Below are 14,482 nucleotides of genomic sequence, written 5' to 3'. Positions count from 1 at the left end.
ATGCTAGAGCAGCATCACTTGTCAACACATCCGACAGATACAGGGTTGCTTGGCATGAAGATGTGGAAAGGTATGAAGCTAACTTCCTGGAAAAGTTCTTCAGATCCTGCAAGGGGGCTCTTTTCTTACGGAATGGACATGTCTCCAGGAAAGACGCAGATGATGATGTTATATAACAACACTGTTCCATATCTGTCCAGTGGAGAATGGGCTGGGGATTTTTTCGCTGACGAGCCCGTAATGGAAGGTTCGAAGAAACTTCAAGCGTCCTGTGTGAGGCTTTCTCCTTCAAGAATATACATTAGCTCTTTTATTAACCCGATAGATCATATCCTCACGGGACGGTTCCTGTTAGCTGAGAATGGCGGATTTGAATTTTACTACTTGATGGATGATGGTGGATGGAGTCTGAGGTGGTCGACATACCGAGGTGAATGCAGTGACTATGAAATCTGCGGGTCGTATGGACTGTGCAACGCGAATGATGTGCATAGTTGTGTCCAGGGCTTCACGCCCAAGAACGGCTCTGAAGGGTGGTGGTCAAGCGGGTGCGCACGGCGAATGCCCCTGTATTGCTCTGTCATAGAGGGTACAAGCGACGGCTTCTTGGAAGCCAAGAATCAATACTTGTCTGAAAAAGCAGCTGTCTAGTACAACAACGAGCAGACACAGCAAGGCTGCCGTACTGCTTGTCTCGACAATTGGTCCTGCACAGCCTTTGCTCTCGCTATTTCTGATCGACCCGTTTGTAGATTGTCGTTTGGAGATCTATTCGGAAATCGCATTTCATCGGAGGGCCAATCTGTTTTCATTAGACTGGCTGCTTCTGAGTTTCGGCACTCCACATCGGAGCGAAGGATCAAAGCCTCTGCACTTGCTATTTTACTTACTGCTGCCGCATCCTTTATTGCTGTTTCAGCTCTGCTGTTGGCTGCATTTTTCCTGTGGAAGCGTCGACGACTGTTGAAGAAGAACGTGGAAGAGGAGGTGCCAATGTCGCTCAAAAAGTTCACTTACAAAGAGCTGCGAACTGCAACAGATAATTTCAAGCATAAGTTGGGTAGCGGAACATTCGGCTCTGTGTTCAAAGGAACCCTGCCAGACAGCCCGCTTGTTGCGGTTAAAAGATTAGAGGGTTCCACGCAAGCAAAGAAACAATTCCGTGCAGAAATAATCACTACCGGCAGAATACAGCATGTGAATTTGGTCAGGCTGTGGGGATTCTGCGTAGAGCATTCACGAAGGTTACTGGTGTACGCCTACATGCCCAACGGCTCCCTAAACTCCTTCCTCTTCTCTCAGTTGGAAGACGCAGAGAACGTGTTGGACTGGAAGACTCGGTTTGAGATCGCAGTGGGCACTGCAAGAGGATTAGTTTATCTGCATGAGGAATGGAGGGATCGCATCATTCACTGCGATATCAAGCCTGAAAACATTCTTCTGGATGGCGACTTCAGCCCCAAGGTGGGAGATTTTGGGCTAGCGAAGCTGGTAGGTAGAGATTTCAGCCGCATCCTGACGACCACAAGAGGAACTCGTGGGTACTTGGCTCCCGAGTGGATCTCCGGCCTTCCTATCACTCCCAAGGCGGACGTATAGAGTTTTGGCATGACGTTGTCGGAGATTATATCCGGCCGAAGAAATCTGGATTTAAAAGTTGATGAGAACAGATTCTACTTTCCTACCTGGGCTTCATCTCAAATTCAGAAAGGAAACATAATAGAGCTTGTGGACGCAAGGATAGTGAGTGAAGCAAATGTCGAAGAGGTGAGAAGAGCCGCTTTGGTGGCTGGGTTGTGCATTCAAGACGATGAGAATCATAGGCCGAGCATGAGTGAAGTTGTGAAGATTTTGGAAGGCAGGATGGAGGCTCCGATGCCACAAATTCCGAGATCTCTACAGGTGCTAGTTGATCAGGCAGACGATGAGGACAGCGATGGCTTCTGTAAACTCCCTTCCATATCAAGTGCTTCCGTGCCCGCAAAACAGTAGATGGTTTCAAGGGAAAGGTTTATGGTTGATGTCTACCATATCTAAAGGAGGAACTTAATTTCATGTTTTCTAATTAGTCATATTTATGTAGGATTAGCTTTCTGCTTCAAATTGTGTATATTGTTTTCAATTATTTAGATCATACTTAATAATATAGGATAAAGAAGAAGAGAATAATGAAATATTATTGTTTATTTATAAATATTAAAAATTGTGTACATCTACTTATGAAATATTTATTACATCATCTTTATATTCTTTGAGTATTATTTCATCGTGATGATGGATCACAGAGTGTGATCTGAAATGTTGATGTAAAAATCAAACACAATCAAAATCAGAAGCAATAGCAACAGATATCATGGATTGTGGAAAAATAATTCGTTTAATTGTGTACATATTTTTAGGAACTTCCTTATAGCTTTAATAAGGATAGAATTTCTAATTAGCAAAATTTATTTCTAGATTGATAAATATTTTTCAAAAAGAATTGAGGAAAAAGTATTAAAATTTACATCACCATTTTTTAATATATAATTTTCTTTCTGAATCTATATTTTAAATTACTTTTGATTGTTTTCCTTCTATACAATATTTTATTTTTGGTCGATAAATGTTGTATTTGTATTCATATCAAAAAGTAGTACAAAAACCATGATTTAAATAATATAGATTGATCATCTCCCTTAGAGTTCAGCAAATTCAAAATATTATATCTACTTCCCTTTCCCCTGGTAATCTGTCTCTAAACCCTGCTAAATTTACATTTGCACATATACATAAATATATAACATGAATATACAACCATCGCGCCAAAAAAATCAAAAAGCCACCTGCATGTTAACAACTTTTACCCTGCTAGCACAATCACCTTGCCTTTACCACCAAAAGACTCCCCTTGGTTGTTCACTATTCTCAGTTGCTCATCATCCACACATGGCTCTGGAGGAAAGCCAATCCAAAGGGACCGACCTATCTTCTTCTTCGGACCCTTCGGTCTACCTCGCTTTTGATGCAAGGAGGAGGCACTATATCCAGAAGGAGACCTTTGATCTTAAGGGCCTCATTTCTCTATCTCCCACTTGAGTCTCCTAGCTTCCATCGGCTTTAGGTAGTCCTTCACCCACGTCATACCAACCTAGGTGGAAGCCTATCAAACCTCCTTGTTGCTCTTTGCGCTCCGGATAAGAAATGGGCACAAGGGTGGGATGAATTTGCTCACGTGGAGCCATACACCGCCTAGGAAAATGAAACCTTTCCCATCTTACGCCATTTCCATGAGGCTTTCAAAGCCTCGCCACCATTATTCTTGGACACAATTCTCCACCACCCACCAAACTATTTCCTTCAATTCCAACTCAAAGCACCATGTTGTAAACATGGATGCTTCATCAACATTGCTACGATACTTGAAGGGGGTGTTCAAGTATTCCTCACCAAGAATGATCTTCACCCACATGAAGAAATCCCTTTCATCAAATCTAAAAATGGTTGAGAGCCTCTCATCTGATATCTATCCCTAAAAAGATGCCATTTTCTTTGAGGCCATTAGTGAGAAGGTCGCCTCCATTGTTTTAGCAAAGAGTAAGATTATTTTCCCTACGTCTCCCAGATTTTCCAAGACTACAATCTGAAATGGCTTCTATTGTCTTCTTAAGGAAGACTCACCACCCTACGTACTGTTCATCACCCAAGATCAATAAATGGGAAATCCTTTTTAATTATGATCTCATCCATAGCCATAATATCTAACTCGACAAGGTCTTTAATGGACATGATATTTCATGTTAAGCCAATCAGAGAACCGACCATAATCCACCATTGCCTACCAAACTTGTAGATCCCATATGGATATCGCTGCTTAAATATCAAGTGCATTGAAGCCAGCAATGTCTCACGATTCACCATAGATCATAGTAGGATTTGGCATAAATATTAGCAAGTCAAACACCTTGGAGCAATTAATCCGTTGTCTTTCTCAATGGCCATGAGCCTAGACAAGAGGTAAGGGGAATATTCAAACCCTAATTCCAATTCAAGCCAGAACCTTCCAAAAAACAAAGAACATTTGAAATCAAAATTTTTCAATCACTTCACCATTAGGGTCATATCTAATAACTTGTGTCATACCATCTAGAGTTTGAAAAGATTGATTGACACAAGCATCTACCTCCTGATTTCCTCCCCTCCATATATGGGACACCTAAAACTTTTGAAAGGTGGCAAGTAGATGCCTTATTGATTGGATATCTTTGTCAATTTTCTAGTGTTCAACTCTGCCCTTAAGAATAGCATAGATAATAATCTCTGAATCACCTTCTAAATGGATATTGGCAATTCCCAATAATCTCACCAATTGAACAACAAGTAATGCATCTTTAGCCTCTCCAACATTGTTTGTACCCTTTCCTAGATTTTTCAAGCATTTGGCAATCAAATTTCCTTTGTCGTCTCTTGCAATACATCCTACACTTGAAGGACCTGGATTACCCTTAGCTGCACCATTGATGTTAATCTTAACCCATCCTTAATCTGGAGATTTCCACAGAGTCTTGCTATCTAAACTATGAGAAGGATTAACCCTTGAAATCCCATTAACGGGCTTCCTTCTATATGATATTAAAACAATGTTCATTGTAATTTACAAATCTTTATGTTTTTATTACAACCAAAAATTCAAACTAATAAATAATTTTTATAAGACAATGAAATTTTTCATAGATAAAATACTATTTAAAGAATTATAATTCTAATGTCATCTTTGTTGTAAACATCAAAGTGTTTAAAAGTAATAGATAGTTTGTTTAACCATGCAAATAAAAAATATGCTCATTTTTATTTCTTATTTTCCTTTCCTTTACATTTGAATGTAGTCATGAGATATTTAAATTGTAGAGTCAAATACATGGAAAATTAAAAAAAATGCATTTGTATATTAATATATTATGCAAAAATCTAATTGACTACATTATTCACTAGCATTTATAATAGGTTGTCAACTTTTAACTTCTACAACTATCTTTCCCTTGAGAATCTAACTATAATTACAAAACTCCTTGAGAAGAAAAAGAACACATAAAGAAACAAGTAGATCTCATTTCTACTAATTAGATTACATAAATTACTTTCTCATTATATTTCTTTGTTGAAAAAAATTTAATGAATTTGCAATCTATGTGCATTATAGTTATTTCAAATATTTATTATGAATGGTGAGGTAAGAAACACTAAGAGGTGATAAGTAATAGGCAACTATAGGTGCTATGCCAACAATTTCTCTATCAATAATTCAATAATTCATTTATTATAATATCTTCATAGACTAACTTTTAGTAATTACTTTTCAATGCCCCCATAATTTGATTAGATGGATACTTTGCACAAAGCCTTGTTAAGTACCCATTTTTAATCATTTATTCACGAATATAGTGGTAGACATTCAAAATAATCCCCCCTAAATGACAACCATCAAATATTCACTTGAAGTCTCATAATCCTAAAATCTTCTATGATTTATATACTCAATATCACATAAATCCTTGGTGAAAAGAATAACTAACAGGTCCTATGAACCACAATATTGAAGATGAATCACCTATTGATGGATGAAGTACTTATTGATGGATGAAATACCCAATATGATGGTATGGTACCTCTATATGTTTTTTCTAGTAAGAAATGTATTCTTGGATTTAAAAAGTGGTACCTTGATGTCAAATTGAAGAAAAGAAGGTCCTATTTGATATTCTTTAGGTATTGAAGAATATTGCATCACCAAGTTATTTATTTAGCTATCTCATTTGCTACTATATATTTATCCATTATAGTTGATAAAGTGATAGTATATTACTTCTTATTAAAACATGAAATGGGACTATAACAAAGATAGGAAAGATATCTTGTGATAGATTTTTAGTCATGCACATAACCTACCCAATCTAGGTTAGAATAAGCTATAAACCTTAGGTCTCCAAGAAAAGACTTATAACACTTAGATTCAAAGTCCTTGTATATATATCAACATCATTTTTTCTACAATATAATGTTGAAACTTAAGAAAAATCAAGACCCTTGAAACTACACCAACTACAAAAGAAATATCTATTCTAGCGGGCTTCAAGTAAACAATGCTACAAATAAGTTACTAGTATGAGGCAGGATGAACATCCTCACCTTCCATATCCTTAGTCAACTTCAATTATTGAGTAAGTGGAGGAGGAACAATCTTAAACCCTAAAATTGTTGAATAAGTATAAATCATACTTGGTTTGAGACATAAATTCCATTGGTTTTTTGGGGACACTTGGATGCCAAGAAAGAAGTACAAGAAACTAAGATGCTTCACCTTAAATCCATCTTTCAAACTTAAATTTATGTCACCAATTTCATTCATACCAAGCCCTTGGACATTGCATCAAGCCATAGAGACTTCCTTAACTTTCAAAATAAGTGTTCTTTAATGTTCAAATCAATGTGGTTGAGTCATATAGATATCCTTACTAATTTAAGTATTTGGTTGGAAAACCACTTCAAATGAGTTACAAATTCTATAATAGTCTTAAAAGTATTGATATTTTTTATTAGATCAAAATTTGGTATAGAGAATTCCCTCCTTTCATGACTACCCTTGGCCACTATTCTTCCCATTTATTTTTTAATTCTTTCATAAAACATGTACCTCTTTTTCTAGGTTGTAGGAATCGAGTATAACAGACCTTGTAAATTGTAGTGTGCTTGGTAAAAAGTTTAACTTGACTAGGGACATCGACATGACACATCGTTAGATAACACATGGATTGGGGGGAGATTGGACCTCACAACCTCATCTTTTACCATAGGAAGCTCTTGCCAATTGTGTCAGACCCTCAGCCTTTCATTAAACATGAATTTAGTCTTATACAATGACCCTTTTTTACAGTATTCTTTCTCTTGGAAACATCCACCAATTACACTATTTTTCTCTTTGTTAATAAAGCATATTCATTCTATATAGATTATTCCCATTCATATTTTCCCTTGGCCTTGTCATAGGATTGAGTATAATTTTTGTTCATTATAGTGGTCATAGTAACATAATTAATTTATTGATTATTTTTATAAATTTATTAAAGACTTTATGAGTTTTATGTTAGTAGTTAAATGATAATGTTAGTTAGTGGGAGTTACTTTTTTATGAAAAACTTTAGGAATATTTGTATAGGAAATAATGGCTTTATAAGATATTGCAGATGAATGTAGCAATCATCCAACTGATTATCAAGTTTTATTTTTCTTCAATCATTTTTGTATTATAACTATAGATTATATTTTTTCCACAATCATGGAGAGAGGTTGTAAGGCCCAAGTATAGGCTTCCATCATTAATGGAAGTATAAATGTTCTAATTTTCCTTTTTCACTTCTATTCAATTTATTGTGGGTAGTGATGATAGTACATTGTGGTTGGTGATTATGAGTAGAATGGCTCTCTATATAATGGTACAAGGTTTTTTGTTTGAAAAAGAGCTCAAAGAGATTGATTGCCCAAGGTCCATGAAGAACGTAGTGTGAAGAAGGTGTATGTTCTTTATATTTGTAGTTAGCTTGAATAAAGATAGTTAATTTTTGGGTGTGATGTTATGTCATGTATCTAAACGGTGTTGTGAGTTTAATTTCTATATATTGAGGGTGTGGATTGGAAAATTATTTGCAAATACCATAATCTAGTATTTAATAATGTTTTATAGTTAGTTCTTGAAGGTAGAGACCTATTGTGCATGAAATGCATATTGTGAAAGAGAAAAAAAGGTTAGTAAATGTGGCTATATACCAGATCATGCATTATATAGCTCTATTGATCTTTGGAAATCATTTCTATAGGGTTAGACTGTATGTAAGCTATTAAAAATAGTAAAAAATAGTTACTTAAGTCATTTAACTTGTATTCAATTAATTAAATTATAAATATCTATTTGCTCTTATAATATTTTAGCTTGCATTTATGTTCCACTTTCTATTTATTGGCATGCTCTTAAGTTTAACAAGTGGTCATTGTCCATGGAATATGGAGGAGGTTGACATGTGTTATTCAAAGAAAATTAGGGTTTAAGAATAATGTTATCAATCTAATTTATTTTGTATTCATTAGAGTCAAATATTTTTATAAGAAAGAAGGGTGTAGGGGTATTTAAAATAAGGAAAACAATTAGAATAATGGTTTCATACAAGAAAAATTAAGGGGATATAGTTCTTTAGGTTTATATAGGAGTTTCTCACCCCTATAAAAACACAAAGATAGTTAATATTCCAAATATATTAAAAAAATTACCATAATAAACACATTAATAGTTAAATTTCAACATCCTTATCTATGAGAACATTTGTGCAATTAGAATCATTTATGTTAAATTTGGTGGTTATGATCTAACAAATTTAAATTTGAGGTTGGAGGCATTGGAGGATAGAGGTTTTTTAGATCATCTTGAGCGAGTTTCTCTCTCGTAGATGATACATTGCATGAGAAATATCTTGTTTACTTGTATTCCTTCAAGGAGAAATGGGGGGGGGCTTGGTGTTTCATGGAAGATCTTCTAAGTGCAATTCCATTTACACGATCAAGGGATTATTTCTAGAACACTAAATGAGGGATAGTGACAGATTTGAAGAATATTTTGACTTTTAGAGAAGATTTTTTCTCCAGAGTGCAAAACTACAGGAATTTTTTATGCACACAAAGGAGATGTTGTATCCTAGAGGAAAAATTTTCTCATTATGTAAGGAGGATAGGGAAAAATTATATTCTTTTATTTTTCAAAGGAGTTTTTAAGGGTTTATAGTCATGAGATCTATTGATAGAGTTAGTCTAGTTTTTCTTAGGTGAGAAAGGAGGGTTGGTGAAGGCATTTCATCGAAGTCTCTAAAAGAGTTATGTTCAACTCTTGTAACTTCATACTTTATTTAGATTAATATAATAAGAGGGGAATATTTCTAAATATTACAATAATATAGGTTAGTCTAGATACAAAATAGATAGTTAGATGTTAGTTTTGTGTTAGTAGTTAAACAATAATGCTAGTTGGTGGTATGTTACTTTCCTCTGAATAATTACATCAAAAGGCGTATTACACTCATATATATATGTCAAAATATAATATCCATCCCTGTTTGTAGTTTGATTTATTTTTGGAGTGTGTTTGTTGTTTTTTACGTTGTCCACAATGCCAAATAAAGTGTAGGTTTCAAAGATAATATTGTTTAATTATATTGAATGGAATATACCAGAAACTTAAATATTCATTGTTTATTCAAAGTAATGACAACCTAGACCAAAAAAAATTATTTATTATCAAAATCTTACATACCCACAAAATGTAGCACTGAAAAATGTCCTTTTTCACAAAATCTGCATTTTTCAAGCTCAAAACCCTAGGCATCTAACTCCACAACAAGATATCTTGATCAAAATTGAATGATAGGTGAAGATAAGCCTCAATATCCTTCTAAATGTGTTAATAAATAGTAGCATCAACAACTTCACACCTCTAGAAGTTCATATACAAAAGTGAGAAAAGGATGACCAACATAGAAAGGAATAACTAGCTTGAAAAGGGATGATTCGGCAATGGTATCAAATGAGGAAATAAAACACTTCATTCTTCCTCTTAATCTGCACTTCAAATTTGTTATTAATTTGCATCTCCTCTATTAATATAAATCTTTGCTAATCCAAACTGAGCTTCTTGTTTGAAACCTCCAAGTGATTCTCTAGACTGTATCTTGCAATATTGTGAATAATGTTTCTTATGAGGGTTTATGTCCTCAAAAACCTCAAAGAAATAATCTCTAGCAAACAATCTTTAAAAGATATCCAACCAAGCATGCTGAAAATGAACTCTTAAGAGTCTTTTATAACATTTTTGGGAGAGCTCACACACTTTTCTAGCCAATGTGGGATAAATAGATACACTTTTCTTTTTAATATCTAAGTCTCCGAGTACTTATAGTGGAAGAGAACTTTTAATTTTTAAATAACTTTTCCCTTGACTTAAGTTCCTGCATTAATAAAGTTAAATATTTAATTTAGCTTTATAACTTAACTTTATTGTTAAATAAATTAATAATTGCAAGCGATTATTAAAATCTTCAATCAAATTCACCACTAAAATCAACATTATATTATTCATGAGTTCTCTATTGATTCAAACCTGGCCCAACTGACTTACTATAAATAGTATCCAAAAAACACACCAAAACACCTCAGAATCACTTACAACTGAAATTGTCCACGACAAATATTCTCAAGATACCTTAAATTTCCTAGTTAGCCTATGGGAGCATGGAGAAATAGGCTAATGACAACCTCATAAAAAAATGTGCTAGAAAGGGGACATTACAATCCGCTCTTCCCAATCTTGCTTGTCCTCAAGAAATCTTTGACAAAAACGTGACTTCGTCAAGCACCGGGATGCCAAACTAATTTGACGGAAATTGCTCTTACATTCCACTGCACCATTTTGATATAATCAGTATATGACATCATCCTATGAAGAAACTAACTTTTCAATGGAATCCAACCATAAGGCTATTATACACCTACAAGATGAAAGGAGCATCTCTCATCCAAACTACAAATGTTGGTGTCTCATTAATTCTCCATCAGTCAAAACTAAAAGTATTATCCTCTTTACACCAAACCACATACTTAAGTGTATTTAAAAATGCAAATGATTGAAACCGATATCTCCAATTTGAAAATTGGCTCTCATGAAGTAATCCATTCACACACCTTTGCCAGTCCAGACATCTCACAACATCCAAGTTGTCACAAAGATATGCCCTTATGGAACCATGAATAGAAACTTCATTACCGAAAGAAATACCTAGTGAGAGCAACTTACCAACACAAACTCCTAGAATTAACATATCCTCTAAGGAAGTAAATTGAAGAAACACATAAACATGGTCTGCCCATGCAACCTCATAATGATACTTATAACCATTGCCTCCAGCTCCTTCACCATTGTCATCTTTGATGCATCATCCATCAATGCTTTCCATACCAACTGATTGTATGGATCATGTGATTACATCCACTCCACTCCCAAAATAACGCTAGCACCACCAAATCCAAACACATAGAAGCCTCTAATGTTGATGTAATCATGCAACTAAAATTCCCTCTATGATGCCAAATTAAAATCTTAAAATTGGAATGATTTATACCTCATTTGGTCATCTCCAAAATCTTCATTCTCCTTCCCCTCAACATACAAATCACTAATGCTAATGGGATATGAACCATCCTCCTTCAAGGTTGATCTACAATAAACTGCTAACTTCACTGCCAAATGTTGTAAGAAACATGAATCAATAGAGACATTCAAACTCAAGTCAATCTGAAAATTCTTATCTATTATCTCGTGACTAATAAAGGCATAAGGACTATTGTTTACCATTATCAAATCGAAACGTACTTTAGACGTTCCTTGAGTGTCCTCATGGTGATCAAACAAATTTTTTTCTAATATAGGTTTCTCATCAATCGTGGTTGTTTTATCAAGTGTTCTCCTCTAAAACTTATTTGTGTTAGCATTTTCATAATTGCAATCTACACCATCTTGTGAGACTTCCTCCTCCAATCTCAAGAGTTTATATTCTTTATGTTCTTCCAAATTTGAATATTTATTATTAGCTATTATTTCAAGAAGATTGTCATTATGAAAGCCACCTACAAAACTTATTAAAGCATTTTTCTCATGGCTACAAACTATATTATCATGAGGAAATTGTTCATCAAATTTCATGAGCTTAACTTCTCATGGTCCTTGTTGATCTTCATCAACAAATTGTATCTCCTGAGGATGGGAAATGTCAGAATCATCATACCTTATTTCATCCTTACCATGTGCATCGATTCCTTCAACATTTTTTATGATCTCCCTAGCCTTATTTGCTCCTTGTTCAATAGAAGTGGCTGCAATAGATGACTAATTTTCTAATTTAGATGATGAAGAATGTGTCAAAATCAATTCCAAACCAAGGTCATCAATCTGATTTTCTACTTCTTGTAGGGTCACTTGAGTAGTCTCCAAGGAATTATTTGTATTCATAAGCTCATAGGTAAGATTTTCAAATTTTTCTTCTTTCCTTCCCAATGCATCAGAATATATTTCAATGAGATTGAGGAGATGGTCTCAATCTAAGAGAAGATGTAAATAATCTGATTTCATTTTCTTCATAGCTTCCTTGGTCACTTGTAAGTGAGAATTTTCTTCTTCAAGTCTCTGTTTTTTTTTCTCTCAAATTGGATCTTCCAAAAGTGATCTTCAACCAACTTATAAGTGTTATCAAAATGTGAAAGTGATTCAAAGATTATTATCCATGCTATTCTTAAGGGCAGAGTTGAACACTAGAAAATTGATATAGATATCCAATCAATAAGACATCTACTTGCCACCTTTCAAAAGTTTCAAGTGTCCCATATAAGGAAGGAAGGAAATCAAGAGGCAAACGCTTATGCCAATCTAAATTTTCAAAATCTAGATGGTATGACACAAGTTATTATATATTGACCCTAATGGTCAAGTGGTTGGAAAATTTTGATTTGAAATGTTCTTTGTTTTCGGGAAGGTTCGGGCTTCAATTGGAATTCAGGGTGGAACATTCCCCTTACCTCTTGTCTAGGCTCATGATCATTGAGAAGGACGATGGATTAATTGCTCTGAGGTGTCTGACTTGCTGGGATTTAAACCAAATCCTACTGTGATCTATGGTGAATCTTGCAACATTGCTAACTTCATCGCACTTGGCATTTAGGCGACGATATCCATATGGGATTCACAGGTTCGGTAGGTAATGGTGGATTATGGTTGGTCGGTGCTCTGGTTGCCTTAACACGAAATATCATATCCATTAAAGACCTTGTCGAGTTGGATATTATGGCTGGGGATGAGTGGGATCTTAATTACAAAGCATTTGCCATTTATTGATCTTCGGAACGACGAACAGTACATGGTGTGGTGAGTCTTCCTTAAGAAGAAAATGGAAGCCATTTCAGATTGTAATCTTGGAAAAGCTGTTAGATGCAGGGAAAATAATCTTACTCTCCGATGAAAAAAAGGACGTTAACTTCTCACTAATGGCCTCGAAGTCAATGATGGCTTTTTGGGGGTCGATCTCAGATGAGAGGCTCTCAAATATTTTAAAATTTGATGAGAGGGATTTCTTGACGCAGGTCAAGATCATTCTTTGTGAGGAATACTTGAATACCCCCTTCAAGTATTGTAGCAATGTTGATGTGACATCCATGTTCACGATGTGGTGCTTTGAGTTGGAATCGAAGGAAATAGTTCGGTGGGTGGTGGAGGATTGTGTTCGAGAAGAATGGTGGGGAGGCTTTGAAAGCCTCATGGAAATGGTGTGAGATGGGCAAGGTTTCATTTGCACAAGTGGTTTATGGCTCCACGTGAGCAAATTCATCCCACCCTTGCATCCATTTCTTGTATGGAGTGCAAACAAAAACAAGGATGTTTGACAGGCTTTGGCCCTGGTTGGTATGACGTGGGTGAAGGACTACCTAAAGGTGATGGAAGCTAGGAGACTCAGGTGGGAGATAGAGAAATGGGGCCCTTATGATTATAGGTCTTCTTATACATATAATGCCTCCTCCTCATGTCAACAACAAGGTAGAACGAAGGGTGCGAAGAAGAAGACAAGTCGGTCCCTTTGGATTGGCTTTCCTCCAGAGCCGTGTGTGGATGATGAGCAACCGAGAACAGTGAACAAACACAGGGAGTCTTTCGGTGGGAAAGGCAAGGCAATTGTGCTAGTAGGGTAAAAGTTGTAAAGATGCAGGTGGATTTTTCGTTTTTTGGCATGATGGCTATATATTCATGTTATATATTTATGTATATGCGCAAACGTAAATTGGGAGGGTTTAGAGACAGATTACCAGGGGAAAGGAAAGTAGATATAATATTTTGAATTTGTTGAACCCTAAGGGAGATGATCAATCTCTATTAATACATCATGGTTTTTGTACTACTTTTTTATATGAACAACATTTACCAAAAAAAAAGTAAAAAATGTATAGAAGGAAAACAATCAAAAGCAACTTAAAATATAGATTCAGAAAGAAAATTATATATTAAAAAAAATGGTGATTTAAATTATTATACTTTTTCCTCAATTCCTTTTGAAAAATATTTATCAATCTAGAAATAAATTTTGCTAATTAGAAATTCTATCCTTATTAAAAATGTAAGGAAGTTCATAAAAATATGTACACAATTAAATGAATTATTTTTCCACGATCCATGATATTTGTTGTTATTGCTTCTGATTTTAACTGTGTTTGATTTTTTCCATCAACGTTTTGACTCACACTCTGTGATCCATCATCAGAATGAAAGAATGCTCAAGAAATAAAAAGACGATGCAATAAATATTTAATAAATAAATATACACAATTTTTAATATTCATAAATAAACAATAATATTTCGTTATTCTCTTC

The 14,482-nt window shown here is 34.9% G+C and overlaps 1 protein-coding gene across 1 annotated transcript; it reads left to right on the top strand.

The window, feature by feature from the left end:
- Positions 1-1,599, top strand: LOC131034941 (G-type lectin S-receptor-like serine/threonine-protein kinase At2g19130). Its single transcript, XM_057966551.2, has 2 exons — positions 1-589; positions 716-1,599. The coding sequence occupies exons 1-2, from the start codon at positions 1-3 to the stop codon at positions 1,597-1,599; spliced, it is 1,473 nt and encodes a 490-aa protein (XP_057822534.2).
- The last annotated feature ends 12,883 nt before the right edge of the window (positions 1,600-14,482 follow it).

Source organism: Cryptomeria japonica, chromosome 10, assembly GCF_030272615.1.
Source record: "Cryptomeria japonica chromosome 10, Sugi_1.0, whole genome shotgun sequence".
In the NCBI taxonomy this organism is placed as follows: domain Eukaryota; kingdom Viridiplantae; phylum Streptophyta; class Pinopsida; order Cupressales; family Cupressaceae; genus Cryptomeria; species Cryptomeria japonica.
This window is presented reverse-complemented; position numbering and strand designations above follow the sequence as displayed.

Bases quoted from the DNA above. Each gene is read 5' to 3' on its own strand.
- LOC131034941 (XM_057966551.2), top strand. From the start codon at position 1: ATGCTAGAGCAGCATCACTTGTCAACACATCCGACAGATACAGGGTTG. The intron at 590-715 runs GTACAAGCGACG...GGTCCTGCACAG, and splicing joins GTATTGCTCTGTCATAGAGG to CCTTTGCTCTCGCTATTTCT.